This window comes from Narcine bancroftii, chromosome 3, assembly GCF_036971445.1.
Source record: "Narcine bancroftii isolate sNarBan1 chromosome 3, sNarBan1.hap1, whole genome shotgun sequence".
Classification (NCBI taxonomy): Eukaryota; Metazoa; Chordata; class Chondrichthyes; order Torpediniformes; family Narcinidae; genus Narcine; species Narcine bancroftii.
Window position 1 is genome coordinate 220,446,479 of NC_091471.1, and position 14,050 is coordinate 220,460,528.

The following is a 14,050-nucleotide window of genomic DNA, read 5'->3' on the forward strand; positions in this document are numbered from 1 at the left end:
GGATCTAATTTAAATTAAAAAATCATTCATAATAACTGAAAAATATCCCCTTAAATTAGAACATTCCCACAACATATGAATCAATGAGGTTTCAAAAACTTTTTACACTTTTCACAAAATCGATCAACATTCACATAGAAATGGGATGATATGAGTTTAGTCTGTGCATCACCTTAAATTTTAAACCGTGTCTTGCACAAAATGAGGATCAAACTAAGAGTGGACACCAATCCTCATCTAAAAAAGTTAAATTAAGATCACATTCCCAATCATTTTTAATCTTAGCCATTGGGGCTAATCTTAAATTAATATAAATACATGGCATCGGTTCACTGTGAACAAATTGTACATCAAAAAGTATATCAAGAATATTTGAATCTGCGATTCAAGGGAAAGCATTCAATTTAGATTGAACAAAATTCCTAACTTGCAAATATCTAAAAACAAAATGTCCGAGAGAGCTTAAATTTAACTGACAATTGTTCAAAAGAAGCGGTTATTTCGAATAAATAAATCTTTAAATTTTTTAATACTAAATCCGTACCATTCCTTAAAGCCTTCATCTAATACTGAAGGTGGAAATAGATGGTTATCTATAATAGAACTTGCCAGGGAAAAACGATTATAACCAAAAAAATGTCTTAAATTGAGCTCGTATTCTCAATCTAATTCTCATTATTGGATAATGTGTCAATTTAGAAAATGATTAGCTGATTTCTTAGAAAAGTTCAGTTCCATTTCTGCCCAAGAGGACGACTTAGTAATTTATCAAATTTTAATAATAAGAGTAAACTGTGTATATTAATCAGCCAATAGTAAAATCGAAAATTTGGGAGTGGCATTCCCCCATTCCTAATAGTTTTCTGAAGATTGGCTTTACTTATACGTGGTTGTTTTCCCTGTCATATATGAAGAAATAATCAAATCTAATGAATTAAAAAAAAAAGGATTTAGGAATAAAAATTTGTAAGGCTTGAAAAAGATGCAAATATTTAGGTAGAATGTTCATTTTAATTGAATTAATATGTCCAATCATTGTAATCGAAAGTGGTGACCACCCCGATAATATTTTAATATGACTAACAAATACTACAAAATTTTCCTTCATAAGTTTCTTATAACATTTTGTGATAGTGATTTCTAAATATTGAAAATGATCATGTTCTATTTTAAACGGAAATTTAGAATACACAGAAATAGATCCTTTTAAAGGTAAAAGTTCACTGTAAATTTATTTTATATCCTGAAAAACCACTGTTTTAATCCTACCTAATTGACTCGTTATGTGCACAGTTTCATAAACCCAAAGGAAATGGGCCATTGACAATTTTTCTCAAGCCAAATATTTCAGTAACATCAGGTCTAGAGCAGTGATTCTCAACCTTCCCTTCCCACGGACATTCCACCTTAAGCAATGCCTTACTAATCACAGAGCACCGATGGAATAGGGATTACTTAAAGTGATGAGTGGAAAGAAAAAGGTCGAGAACCACTGAGCCACAGGGAAATGAGTAGAGCAAATGGGAATAATGAAATTACTCTCTGGGATCTGTTGGGTTAAATGTCCTCCTTCTGTGTCATTATTAGTATAGCTTCTGTGAGAGATCAATGGACTCTCTCAAAAAAAGGCCAATTTTAGTAGAATGCATAATTTCTCAGGGTTGGCGCAAGAATGAATGTTAGAGGGGGGCATTAGCACGTTGGAGGGTGGTACCTTGCAAGGGTCATAAACTCACTGGGGGGTACACGACCTGGGTTGTGTGGAGAGTCACTAGCATGCGTGCAGGAGTGGCAATCGATGGCTGTGACCATATGGGTGGGTGGGGGGGGGCACAGCACCTTGTTTGGGCCCAACCCTGTAACTTCACCAGAAGCCCCACCTATCTCTCATCCAGAGAAAACTGTAACTTCCAAGTTATTACACACATGCATTTTTAAGTATAAAACTTTATAAAGTAATTTTTAAGATATCTTGTGAAAACTAAAAGCCAAATGGTGTACTTTCTTCTTGCTAATGCTCTTATCTAAAGATCTAGTGGATGTTTGAATGATAATAAATTGTATTTGTAACTAAAAGTATAATATACAACTATAAAGGCAAGGATGAATAATACTATATTTTAACATAATTTTTACATATGCTGGAATTTTAATTAAAATGCGTTATTTTAAAGAATATTCTGGACTTGCAGGGAAATTCATAAAGTTTGCAAATTTCTTTCTGGATCCTCCATGTATGAGACACCAGTGTAAGAAGGCATCCAGATATTCAAGTGGTGCAGTCAACTCAGTCAGAAGCAGGATATCACATTATCTAAAGTCTGCTTCAGCATACAGGGCCCAACATGGTAAGATAGAAGGTCATGAAATCTAGTGCTGGGAACAGATAGTGCAGGCAAAACATCATACAAAATCCTGGGTGTCACCCTTGGTGAAACCAAACAGACCAAATACCTTAGCATCAAAATCCAGAACAACCTGCGTTGGAATGATCAGATGCATCATACAATGATGAAGGCAACAGGAGTCCTAAATTTTCTGAGACTCAACTTCCATCATTGTTCAACTTCTGTCAAGGAGAAGTTGTACCTCGCCTTCGTCAGACCACATTTGGAATACGCAGTAGCTGCATGGGACCCAGACACAAATAAAAACACTACTACCATCGAACGAGTCCAGAGACAGGCAGGCCAATTCTTCACTAATACATATGGAGGAGAAGCAAGTGTTACAAAGCTCTTGGATTCATTAAAGCGGAGCTCACTCCACAACAGACATGAAGCACATCGCCTGACCTGTTTTTACAAAATCCGAAACTTCCAGCTCGATATAGATCACTGAACCCAAGCCTGCTAGGAGCAGACGAGTACATGCAACCCAATTTGTAGTGCCAACTTCCAAGACAAATGTGTACAGCAATTCATTCTTCTCCCGCACAATTAAAGCATGGAAATAATCTTCACCCTACCATACGGTCACAACCAGACCCAGTTAAATTTCAGACCGCTCTTCTTCTAAAATCTCCTCCTTAAGCACACCCTCCCCCACCTCCAGTTTAAATTCCATACAGAATATTTTGGAGGATCCAGAACCAAGAACCTGCTTCATGTGAATTCAACACTTTTAACTATGACCTTTACCCTCAATAACTGCAAGGATTATCTACATCATAATTTGATTGTGATCCTAATCCTCAACATCACAGAATACTTCCACTAACCATGAGACCAATTTTGCGTCCAATTCCAAATCTGACCCTGTAGCACAGCATCAGATTAACATCTCACCAGATCCAAGGAGCTTCTAAAGCATGTAGTACATATTCTTTGGCTTGGCTTCGCGGACGAAGATTTATGGAGGGAGTAAAAGTCCACGTCAGCTGCTGGCTCGTTTGTGGCTGACAAGTCCGATGCGGGACAGGCAGACACGGTTGCAGCGGCTGCAGGGGAAAATTGGTTGGTTGGGGTTGGGTGTTGGGTTTTTCCTCCTTTGCCTTTTGTCAGTGAGGTGGGCTCTGCGGTCTTCTTCAAAGGAGGTTGCTGCCCGCCAAACTGTGAGGCGCCAAGATGCACGGTTTGAGGCGATATCAGCCCACTGGCGGTGGTCAATGTGGCAGGCACCAAGAGATTTCTTTAGGCAGTCCTTGCACCTTTTCTTTGGTGCACCTCTGTCACGGTGGCCAGTGGAGAGCTCGCCATATAACACAATCTTGGGAAGGCGATGGTCCTCCATTCTGGAGACGTGACCCACCCAGCGCAGCTGGATCTTCAGCAGCGTGGACTCGATGCTGTCGACCTCTGCCATCTCGAGTACTTCGACGTTAGGGATGAAAGCGCTCCAATGGATGTTGAGGATGGAGCGGAGACAACGCTGGTGGAAGCGTTCTAGGAGCTGTAGGTGATGCCGGTAGAGGACCCATGATTCGGAGCCGAACAGGAGTGTGGGTATGACAACGGCTCTGTATACGCTTATCTTTGTGAGGTTTTTCAGTTGGTTGTTTTTCCAGACTCTTTTGTGTAGTCTTCCAAAGGCGCTATTTGCCTTGGCGAGTCTGTTGTCTATCTCATTGTCGATCCTTGCATCTGATGAAATGGTGCAGCCGAGATAGGTAAACTGGTTGACCGTTTTGAGTTTTGTGTGCCCGATGGAGATGTGGGGGGGGGCTGGTAGTCATGGTGGGGAGCTGGCTGATGGAGGACCTCAGTTTTCTTCAGGCTGACTTCCAGGCCAAACACTTTGGCAGTTTCCGCAAAGCAGGACGTCAAGAAATACAGCTATACCCCACTTTACGAATACTCGCTTTACGCAAATTTGCTTTTTACGAAGAAGTTTGTGTTTGCTATCCGAAAGAAATTTGAATAGGTTTTTGTTTTTACGAAAATAGCCTTCAATAGTAGTGAATGGATCATATTAGCTTACGAAAGATTTCATAGGAATTCTCTACTTCCATAAAGCAGGATATACCTGTAATGCAAAATACAATTTATTTTTGTACAAAATGAAAAATGAATAAAAAATTGTTTTAATACCAGCCAGGAACTTTGTGCCAGTCTGTAAATATTCCACCTGTACACTGGGCACCACACTCGATCAGATGACCTGCAAGGCTATGTGCCGAATGGAAAATTTCAGAGATTAAAACTTAGCAAAATACATAATTTAGCAAAGTCAGTACAGTAACACATTTAGTTGCCTCTGAGGCTTCTATTATATCAATCTCAATCTGGCTCTCCATCCCATAGGATGATGATGGTTCCTTTCAGACAGTTTGTGGGGTTTATTATGAGGATACTCCACTCCTCAGAAAGGAGCAGCGTGTGCATGAATGGATTTAGGTGAGTAGGGGGATGCACAGGTCCAAACCCACCCCCTTGACATCCCCTCCGGATCCAGCGGCATGGTGAGGTCCAAAATGGGTGGGGGAAGTTCTGTTGCAGTGAATGGCCAGACCAAGCTTTGGTGCAAGGGATGTGCTTTCTGCACTTCATGGCATGTGTTTGCTAGGTGGCCGTCGGCCTTATGAGAGGGCTCAGCCACCCTTTGACGGGTCTTGTTTTTCATCATCCTGCAGGGTGTCTAGCCACCCTCTGCACCAGGCAAGCTTAGTGAGGGAGTTGGTTTGGTTGCTGACCATGGTACATGGTACCGGTAGCACTTTGACAAGTAACCTGATAAGTCATCTGAGGCTTCTGTTAAATCAAACACAGAATTAAGGTACATTCTGCTAGTATTTTAAGCAGAAGCTTGCAAAGATTGGTTGGAAGAGACTGTTTGCAGGTAAAGGGATGTCTGAAATGGTGGGAGGTTTATAAAAGAGAGATGGTGCAAGTTTAGGGAAAGCATGTTCCTTTAAAGTCAAGGGCAAGGCTATCGAGATTAGAAAACCTTGAAAGATCAGAAGAATTGAGGATCCAATGAAGAAAGAGAGGGAGGTATATATCAGATACAGACAGTTGAAATCAAGCAAATCCTTTGAGCAGTTTAGAGGATGTAGGAGATCAGTTTAATAAGGTCGGCAAGGAGGGGGTATAAAATGGCTCGAATGTTAAGGTTAAGGAGAATGCGATGAGATTCTACAAGTATTAAAGGCAAAAGAGAAACGAGGGAAAGAGTAAGGGCCCTTAAAAATGAACAGTTTTTAAGGAACCACAGGAGATGGATGAGGTTCTTAATATGTATTTCTCATCTATAATTACTGAGGAGAAAGACAGGTGGGCTAGGGATTTGAGGAAGTAAATAGCAATGTCTTGAAGAGAGCCAAAGTTACAGAAGAGGAGGTGCTGGAAACCTAAAAGCAAATAAAGGTCGACATTTCCCCAGGTCTGTTCAAGAGCAACCTAGAAATGTTATGGAAGGCCAGGGGAGAAATACCAGTAGCCTTGGCAGAGATATTTGCATGAGTGTTGAGCATGGTTGAGGAGCCTGAAGACTGGAGTGTGGCATATGTAGTGGCTTTATTCAAAAAGGCTCTATAGATAAGCCATATAACAACAACCAGTGAGCTGAATGTCAGTGGTGGGTAACTTACTAGAGAGGATTCTGAGAGACTGTTCTTCTTGTACTTTGAACAGCAAGGACAGCCAACATTACTTTGTGCATGGCACATAATGTTTTGTAAACTTGATGAAGTTTTTTGAAGAGGAAACCAGAAATATTGTTGAATGTAGGGTGGTAGACAGGGCTCAGGCACTGAAGGCTTCCAAATCATATTAGAGGTTTAGTCCTGGAGCTTGGGCTGCTAATGGTTTGAACACAGGAGGGTCAGAGGCCGCATGAGGGCTGGAGGCAAATCCACAGACACTCAGTGTCCCTGAAGGGACTCTCTTTTGCTTCTCTTTCCCCTACTGATAGGGGCACCAGGCAATATCATGGACTGTTTATTACAATTTTCCGTATTATTATGTGACAATGAGAGGAACCCTTGAAACTTGTTAGACTGGGTCTTTTCTCCCAGGAGCGATGTTAAACAGGAAACTTATGAAGGTTTATAAAATCATGAGTGGCATAGATAAGGCAAATGACAGAAGGCATGTTTCCAAGATGTAAAACTCTATGACTAATAATGAAAAACCTTCATCCTCTCTTGTGTAAAATTAATTTAAACAATCCTTGTTCGAGAGACAGTGACAAATTTCACTTAAATTGACACAATATGGGAATGTCATTAACAGTTAAGATTCCTCGCATTCTGCAACATGGAAACAGGCCCTTCAGTCCAACCTCTCATGCTGACCAAGCTGGCCCCATCTGCCTGCTTTTGGCCTACATCCTTCTCAACCTTTCTTATGCATGTACAGTAAAACCCCTGTTATCGGGCAACTATGGGGATTGGTAGTTGCCGGATAAGTGAATTTTCCAGTTGCTTGAGAATGCATGTTGTATGGTTTGGCGAACTAACGGTGAGGTGTGCCAATTTAAAAATTTTGTATGCTTTACCTATTTATTGTCCTCGATTTCGTTACCGGTTGCTTGAATTCTAGATAACATGGGTTTTACTGTATCTTTTTAATGCTTTTTGAAAGTTACATTTATTTCTCCACCCCCCCCCCATCATTTCCTTTGGCTGCACATTCCATACACCCCTACCTTCTGGGTGAAGAAAGGTCCCTTTCAAATCTTTCTTTCTCACCTTAAATCTATGCCCTTTAGTTTTAGATTACCTTACCCTGGGAAAAAGAATATGATTACAGTAAAACCCCCGGTATCCATCAGCCATGGGGAATGGTAGATGCCAGATAAGTGAATTTGCCAGTTGCCTGAGATTGCGTGTTGCGTTGATTGGCAAACTGGCCACTAGGAGCGCCAATTTTAAATGTCATATTTATTACCTATTCATTTTCCGTGATTTTCTTTGACAATTGCTTGAATTCTGGATAAATGGGGATTTTACTGTATTTATGTTATCCATGTCCCTCGTGATTTTATGAGGTCCTCTCTTCGCTTCCTTCAGTCTAGGAAGAAATGTCCCAGCTTGTCCCGCTGCTCCTTACAATTAAAGCGTCCAGTCCCAGTAACATTCCTAGGAATCTGTTCTGCACCCTTTCAAGCTGAATGATCATTGCAACAGGGAGAAAGGGCTGTGATCAGGAGAGCCCTATAATTGCTTTTGAGAGGGTGTCCATTGCTGGTGATTCATCCCAATTGCCTGAATTGCTGATTTTGTAGCCAGCTGTTAATCTCAACCACACTGTTCTACCTTGTCTGTTATCTTGTAAAGAAAAGACTTGTCCCTCCATAACATATCATTAGCCACTGCAAAAACAGTAGCAGTGACCACACGAGAGCTTAAGCATGCATTCCCTGGTGTTTAATTTTCAGGTCCTATGCCTTCAAGCATCTCCTATCCATACTTGGGACAAGGTGGGATGAAGTGAGGGAGGAGTGTGAAGGTGGATAAGGACTAATTACTTGGTTTAGATAGCTCAGACTTTGGTTTAAAAAAAAGTCATAATACATCAAGTTATAGAGAAAAAAAAACATTGCAATATGTGCTCACTATGTTTTTAACTTCTGTCAAGGCGCTACATATTTTGATTAAGAAATTGTCTGGCTTATTTATGCAAGAAAGTCACAATCTAATCAAGGTGTACCTTTGTTTAGAAGTAGAATCCACACTCTTGGCAAGTCCAAGTGGGGGTTATGAGTTTATACATACTGTATATTATTGGCGTGAAACCATTTAGAGTTATAGTCATGGAGCATTAAGCACAGAACAGGCCTTTTGTCCTAATTTGTCCATGGTGACCAAGTTGGCATTTTAGGCTAGTCCCATTTGGTTCATATCCTTCTATGTACCTCTTGTCCATAATTCGGTCACAATGTCCTTTAAATGTTGTTACTGTGCCAGTTTCAACCCATTTTCTTTGGCAGCTTGTTTCAAATTTGGGCCATCCTCTGAATGAAAGAATTTCCTCTCAGGTTCGTCCTAATTTTTTTAATCTATGCTGTCTAGTTCTAGAATAATCTATCCTGCGCAAAAAGACACCTCATTTATGATTTTATAAGCATCCTTAAGATGCCTCCTTTGCTCAAGGGAATAAAGACCCAGACTATCCAATGTTTCCCTGCAACTCAAGGCCTCCAGTCCTGGCAACATTCTGCTGAATTCCTTCGGCACCCCTTCCAATTTATTAATGTCCTTACTATAGTTTGGTGACCAGAACTGGATGAAGCACTTTAAGTGTGGTCTCACCAACATCTTGAATCGTGAGGACCCAACTTTAGTACTCTATAACCCTCCCAATGAAGACAAGCATGCCAAATGCTTTCTTCGCCACCTTATTCTCCTGAGTTGCCACTTCCAGAGAACTATACACCTGTACCCATAGGTCTCTCTCTAGGGTTCTGCCATTAACTGTGACAGCCCTGGTTTGACTTACTGAAGTTTAACACCTCACATCTGTCAGAGTTAAATTAAATTTGCCATTCCTTGGCTCAGCTTGTCAGTTGACCCAGAACCTGTTGTAAACAGAAATACTTCCTCATTCTCTGTAAACTTAAGATTTTTTGAATCATGGGAAGTCAGAGTTTTACAGCACACCTGCATAAGATCTGGCAAAAAATGTTGTTATGTATGCTTCAGTGTTTATGAGGATAAAAACTTGCATAATATATTTTCATTAAAAAAATTTCTATTCCATTCACAGAAATCCTCTTACTCTAAAGGTTTGAATATACAAACTACTTTTAATTAAGATTGAACAAGTGTAATTCTTTTAAAAAATAAATAATATTGCAAACAAAAACTTTGAAGCAAGAAGATAGCTGGTAATATGTCCATAAGGCCACAAAAGCATAACAAGTTTAACAAAAGACAAGGAAAGGTTTTTACCTTCCAGCAGCCAGCAGGTCAAATTCATTTTGTTCCCAGCCAAACTGCAAAAAAACAAGCAATCAGGACTTTACCAAAACTTAAGAAAAGGAAGTTAAAATGAGGAGCAAAAAAATAGCAATGTAAGAACAAACATTTGATTCATGAAACTTTTCACCACAAGCAAGAGCTAGACATACGACCAAAATTATCAGTGCACATTGAGATTATGTCTAAATTTTCAAAAAGGTTAATAACAACACATGTAAATGTGCTTCTGAATCCAAGTACCAACCACTTAGCAATTTTTTGCAACTTTTCATAACAAATTTCGTAACAATCTTGTTAATGTATTGAGTGGCCAACCAGGACATTTTGGTACATGTAATAGCTCAGGAGGGTTATGCAAATAGCAGATCTGAATAAAGTGGTGGAAATCTGACATCAAAATTGTATTAGCGGGGGTGTGGCAAGATGGTGTAGGGCGAAGACGTGGCAAATCATCTCTCCTCAACTGGACAATTCAAAACCCAAATTTATCATCTAGAGTGGTCTGGTTGAGGAGAAGATGAAGACCCAGCTGAATCCAAAGTCATCAGCCTCTGTTGGTATTAACCGCACCCGGTTAATAGAGGGGAGGTACTGCAAGTGCAGTTTTTGTTTGGGGGGGGTGGGGGTTGGGTTTTTTGTTGTTTTGCTCTTTTTTTTGTTGTTTTTGTTTGGGTTTTTTAGAGTTAGTTTTAGTAGGAACCAATTTAGTGTAAGGGTTACTGTTGTGGGTGCCATTTGGTAAGATATAATGAATGGTTTAAATTTTGCAACTTTTAATGTTAAGGGGTTAAATCATCCGATAAAACGGAAACATGTTTTGGATTATATTAAGAAGCTAAAAGTAGATATTGCATTCCTGCAAGAAACTCATTTGACAGAGAAAGAACATTTGAAATTGAAAAGGGATTGGGTAGGTCATGTCATTGCTTCTTCTTTTAATTCAAAAGCTAGAGGGGTTGCGATATTGGTAAATGAAAAAGTATCTTTTAGTTTGGATTCTTTATTTGCCAATGCAGGAAGAGTTTTGATAGTTAATTGTACAATTTATTCTGAAAGTTGGATATTAATGAATGTATATGAACCGAGTGAGGATGACGAAGCATTTATTTCTGATGTTTTTATAGGTTTGAATCAATCAAATGAAAATGTTTTGGTCGAGGGAATTTTAATTGTTGTTTGGATCCTTTGCTGGATAAATCTCCAAAAACTGTGAAAAGAACTAAAATGGTAAAAAATGCTTGAGATGATGAAAGATTTGAATTTAGTTGAAATACGGAGGAAGTTAAATCCAACTGAAAAAGATTTTTCTTTTTATTCAGCTTGTCATAATTATTTTTCTCGAATTGATTTATTTTTGATTCCTGCATAATTACAAGGATGATTTAAATATGCTGAATATAAAAGTAGATTACTGTCTGATCATTCTTTGTTATTAGTTAAATGTTTAGGTGCAAAAGTAATTGAGACATCTTACCATTGGAGATTTAATGAGATGTTATTAAAGAGATCAGATTTTGTTAAATTTATAAGAGACCAAATTACTTTCTAATTACAAATGAATGAGGGTTCAGTACAGAATAAATCTGTTTTATGGGATGCCTTGAAAGCATATTTGAGGGGTCAGATTATTAGTTATACAGCGAAGATTAAAAAGCAATATTTATTAGGAAGTTCAAATTTGAAAAGGAAATTGAAAGTTTAGAGAAAAAAATCAGAAAAAATGTACTGAAGATACAACTATCTAAATTGAAGTTACTTTATAATACTTTACAAACATAAATAGGAAAAAAATGATTTTGCGATCTAAACGTTATTATGAGTTGGGTGAAAGAACACAAGGTTTTAGCGTGGAAACTTAAGACTGAGCAAGTATCGAGAACAATTAATGCTATTAGGAAGAATGGAGAGATTACTTATAAACGAGAGGAAATTAATGAGGAATTTTTTAAATTTTATCAAAATTTATATACATCAGAGATTAATCAAAAAATTGATTATTTTTTATCTAATTTGAATTTGCCATTATTGAGTGAGGTGGATGTTAAAGACTTAGATGCTTTGTTTACTGAATTAGAGTTGAAGGAAGCATTGAAGTCGATGCCTTGTGGGAAATCCCCAGGAGAAGATGGATTTACTATGGAGTTTTATAAAGAATTTAATGATTTATTATTTCTGTTATATAAAGTATTGAAACAGGCAAATGAAACTGGTGTGTTTCCAGAATCTTTTCAAGAGCATTGATCACTGTTATTCCAAAAAAAGGACAGAGACCCCTTAACAGTGGCTTCATAAAGACCAGTATCATTGCTAAACGTGGATTATAAAATTGTGGCAAAAGTATTAGCTAATAGATTGTCAAATTCTTTACCAAAATTGGTACATATTGATCAAGTAGGTTTTGTTAGAGGTAGATATTCAGCGGATAATATAGTTAAATTGATTTCATTAGTTAATGTTGCAAGACAACAGGTTAATCAACCAATGGTAGTAGCACTAGATGCCGAGAAAGCGTTTGATCGAGTCGAGTGGAATTTTTTGTTTAGAGTATTAGAAAAATTTAATTTTGGTCCGTTTTTTAGAGGTTGGTTAAAGCTTTGTATACTAGTGCTATTGCAAGGGTGATGACAAATGGTCAAATATCAAAATCTTTTAATTTGTCTCGTTCAACGAGACAGGCCTGTCCTCTTTCTCCTGCTTTATTTCCTTTGGTAATAGAACTTTTGGCTCAAGCTATATGACAGGATTTTAGTATTAAAGGAATTACAGTAGGAGAACAGGAATATAAGATTATTTTGTTTGTAGATGATGTTTTGATATATTTGACACATCCCAAAGATTTGTTGAAGTTATTACAAGATTTGTTGAATCGATATGGAAAGTTATCAGGGTAAAGTTAATTGGGAAAAAAGTGAGATTTTATCATTTCCTGAAGATTATACAGATTGTAAGCAAATTACTAAATTTAAATGGTCAAGTAAAATTAAATATTAAGGAGTTGTTGTGAATAAAGAATATCAAGATTAGTTTAATTTAAATTGTATACTGTATTGAATAAGATCAAGTAGGTGGAAAGATTTACCATTAACTTTAATTGGGAGAGTGAGTTGTATTAACATGAATATTTATCCTTGGATACAATATCTTTTTCAATCAATAACGAGTGTAATACAAAAAAAATTTTTTAAAGAAATAAATAAAGTAGTTAGGTTATTTTTATGGAAAAGTAAATTGTCAAGAGTCTCTATGCAAAAATTAACTTGGTGTTATGAATTAGGTGGTTTACAATTACCTTGTTTTCAGAATTATTATGAAGCTGCACAATTGAAATTTATTAATTGGTTATTTGATATTGAGCAACCACCTAGATGGGCAAAAATTGAAATGAATCAGATTTCAAAAAATATTAACCATTTTATTTATAAATGGAATCCTTCATTGTTACAAATGTTTAAATTACCTGTCTTATGACATATAATGAATATTTGGTATAATAAAAATCAACTTATAAGTTCTAAGGAAAAATATCTATGAAATCACCGTTATATCAAAATAGTTTAATTTCTTTTTCTTTAAATAATCCTTATTTGAAAGATTGGGAAATTAAAGGAATTGTTAATATACAGGATTGTTTTGAGGCAGGAAGATTTTCTACATTTAAAAGGCTACAGGAGAGATATGGTATTTTGTCAAATTCTTTATTTGCTTATTATCAACTTCAGAATTTAAAAAAAAATGAATTATGGACAGGATTTAAATTTGCAAAGTCAAACAAAGTTTGAATTATTAATTGTAGATAAAGGTGAAAAGGGGTTTATTTCAGATATGTATAGGTTTTTACAGGAGAAAATGGAGAGGTGGATATAGATAAAATCAAGGAGAAATGGGAAAAGATTTAGATATTGATTTGACATGGGAAGAATGGACGAATATGTGTGTGGATAGTGTTACAGTTAATTAATGTGAGGTATAAAATGGTTAATTATAATTTTTTACATTAATTATATTTAACTCCCAAAAAATTGAAGAAATATGGATTTAGTTTATCAGATTTGTGTTTTAGAAGTGGGGAGCAAAGAGGTACTTTTATACATTCAGTTTGGTTATGTAAGAAAGTTAAACCTTTTTGGGAGGAAGATGTAAAGTTTTTGAGAGATTTGTTCAAAATAGATGCAATCGGATCCAATGATGTGTTTATTAGGTTATATGAATGTATTATGTGTAGAATCACGAATGATTAAACCATATTTAACTTTTGTACAATTAGGGCTAGCAGTAGCGAGAAAATGTATAGCTGTTACATGGAAGAATGATGTAGAATTGAGTGTACAAAGATGGCATAATAAATTACAGTCATGTTTGTATTTAGAAAAAATAACATAATTTATGAAATAATTACTCTTTTTGTTGATATGTGGGGTTAATATTTAGAACATATGGCTATAGAACTTAAATAAATGTTGTAGAGTTGCCATGCCAAACAGTTAATATTTGTTGTACTTGATTTGTATTTAAAACTGTTAAATAAATTTTTTTAAATAATTACATTAGCTGGAGTGTCTGTCTAATCAACTGTTGTTTCATTGTGGACTTTTTCTATATCAGAGAAACCATTCGCAGACTGGGAGATTGCTTCGCTCAGCACCTTCTCTCCGTTTGCTACAATAGTGACCTCCCAATAGCCAACCATTT

General features: G+C 36.9%; 1 protein-coding gene across 3 annotated transcripts in view; it reads right to left on the reverse strand.

The window, feature by feature from the left end:
- The window catches only part of lratb.1 (lecithin retinol acyltransferase b, tandem duplicate 1), a 212,554-nt gene that overhangs the window by 147,404 nt on the left and 51,100 nt on the right, over positions 1-14,050 (reverse strand). For all 3 annotated transcript variants that reach the window (XM_069926674.1, XM_069926673.1, XM_069926675.1), the window contains exons 7-8: positions 9,332-9,375; positions 4,530-4,607 (exon numbers count right to left, since the gene is read on the reverse strand). In XM_069926674.1, coding sequence (XP_069782775.1) covers positions 4,530-4,607; positions 9,332-9,375 — 122 coding nt within the window. The remainder of the gene's footprint in view (positions 1-4,529; positions 4,608-9,331; positions 9,376-14,050) is intronic.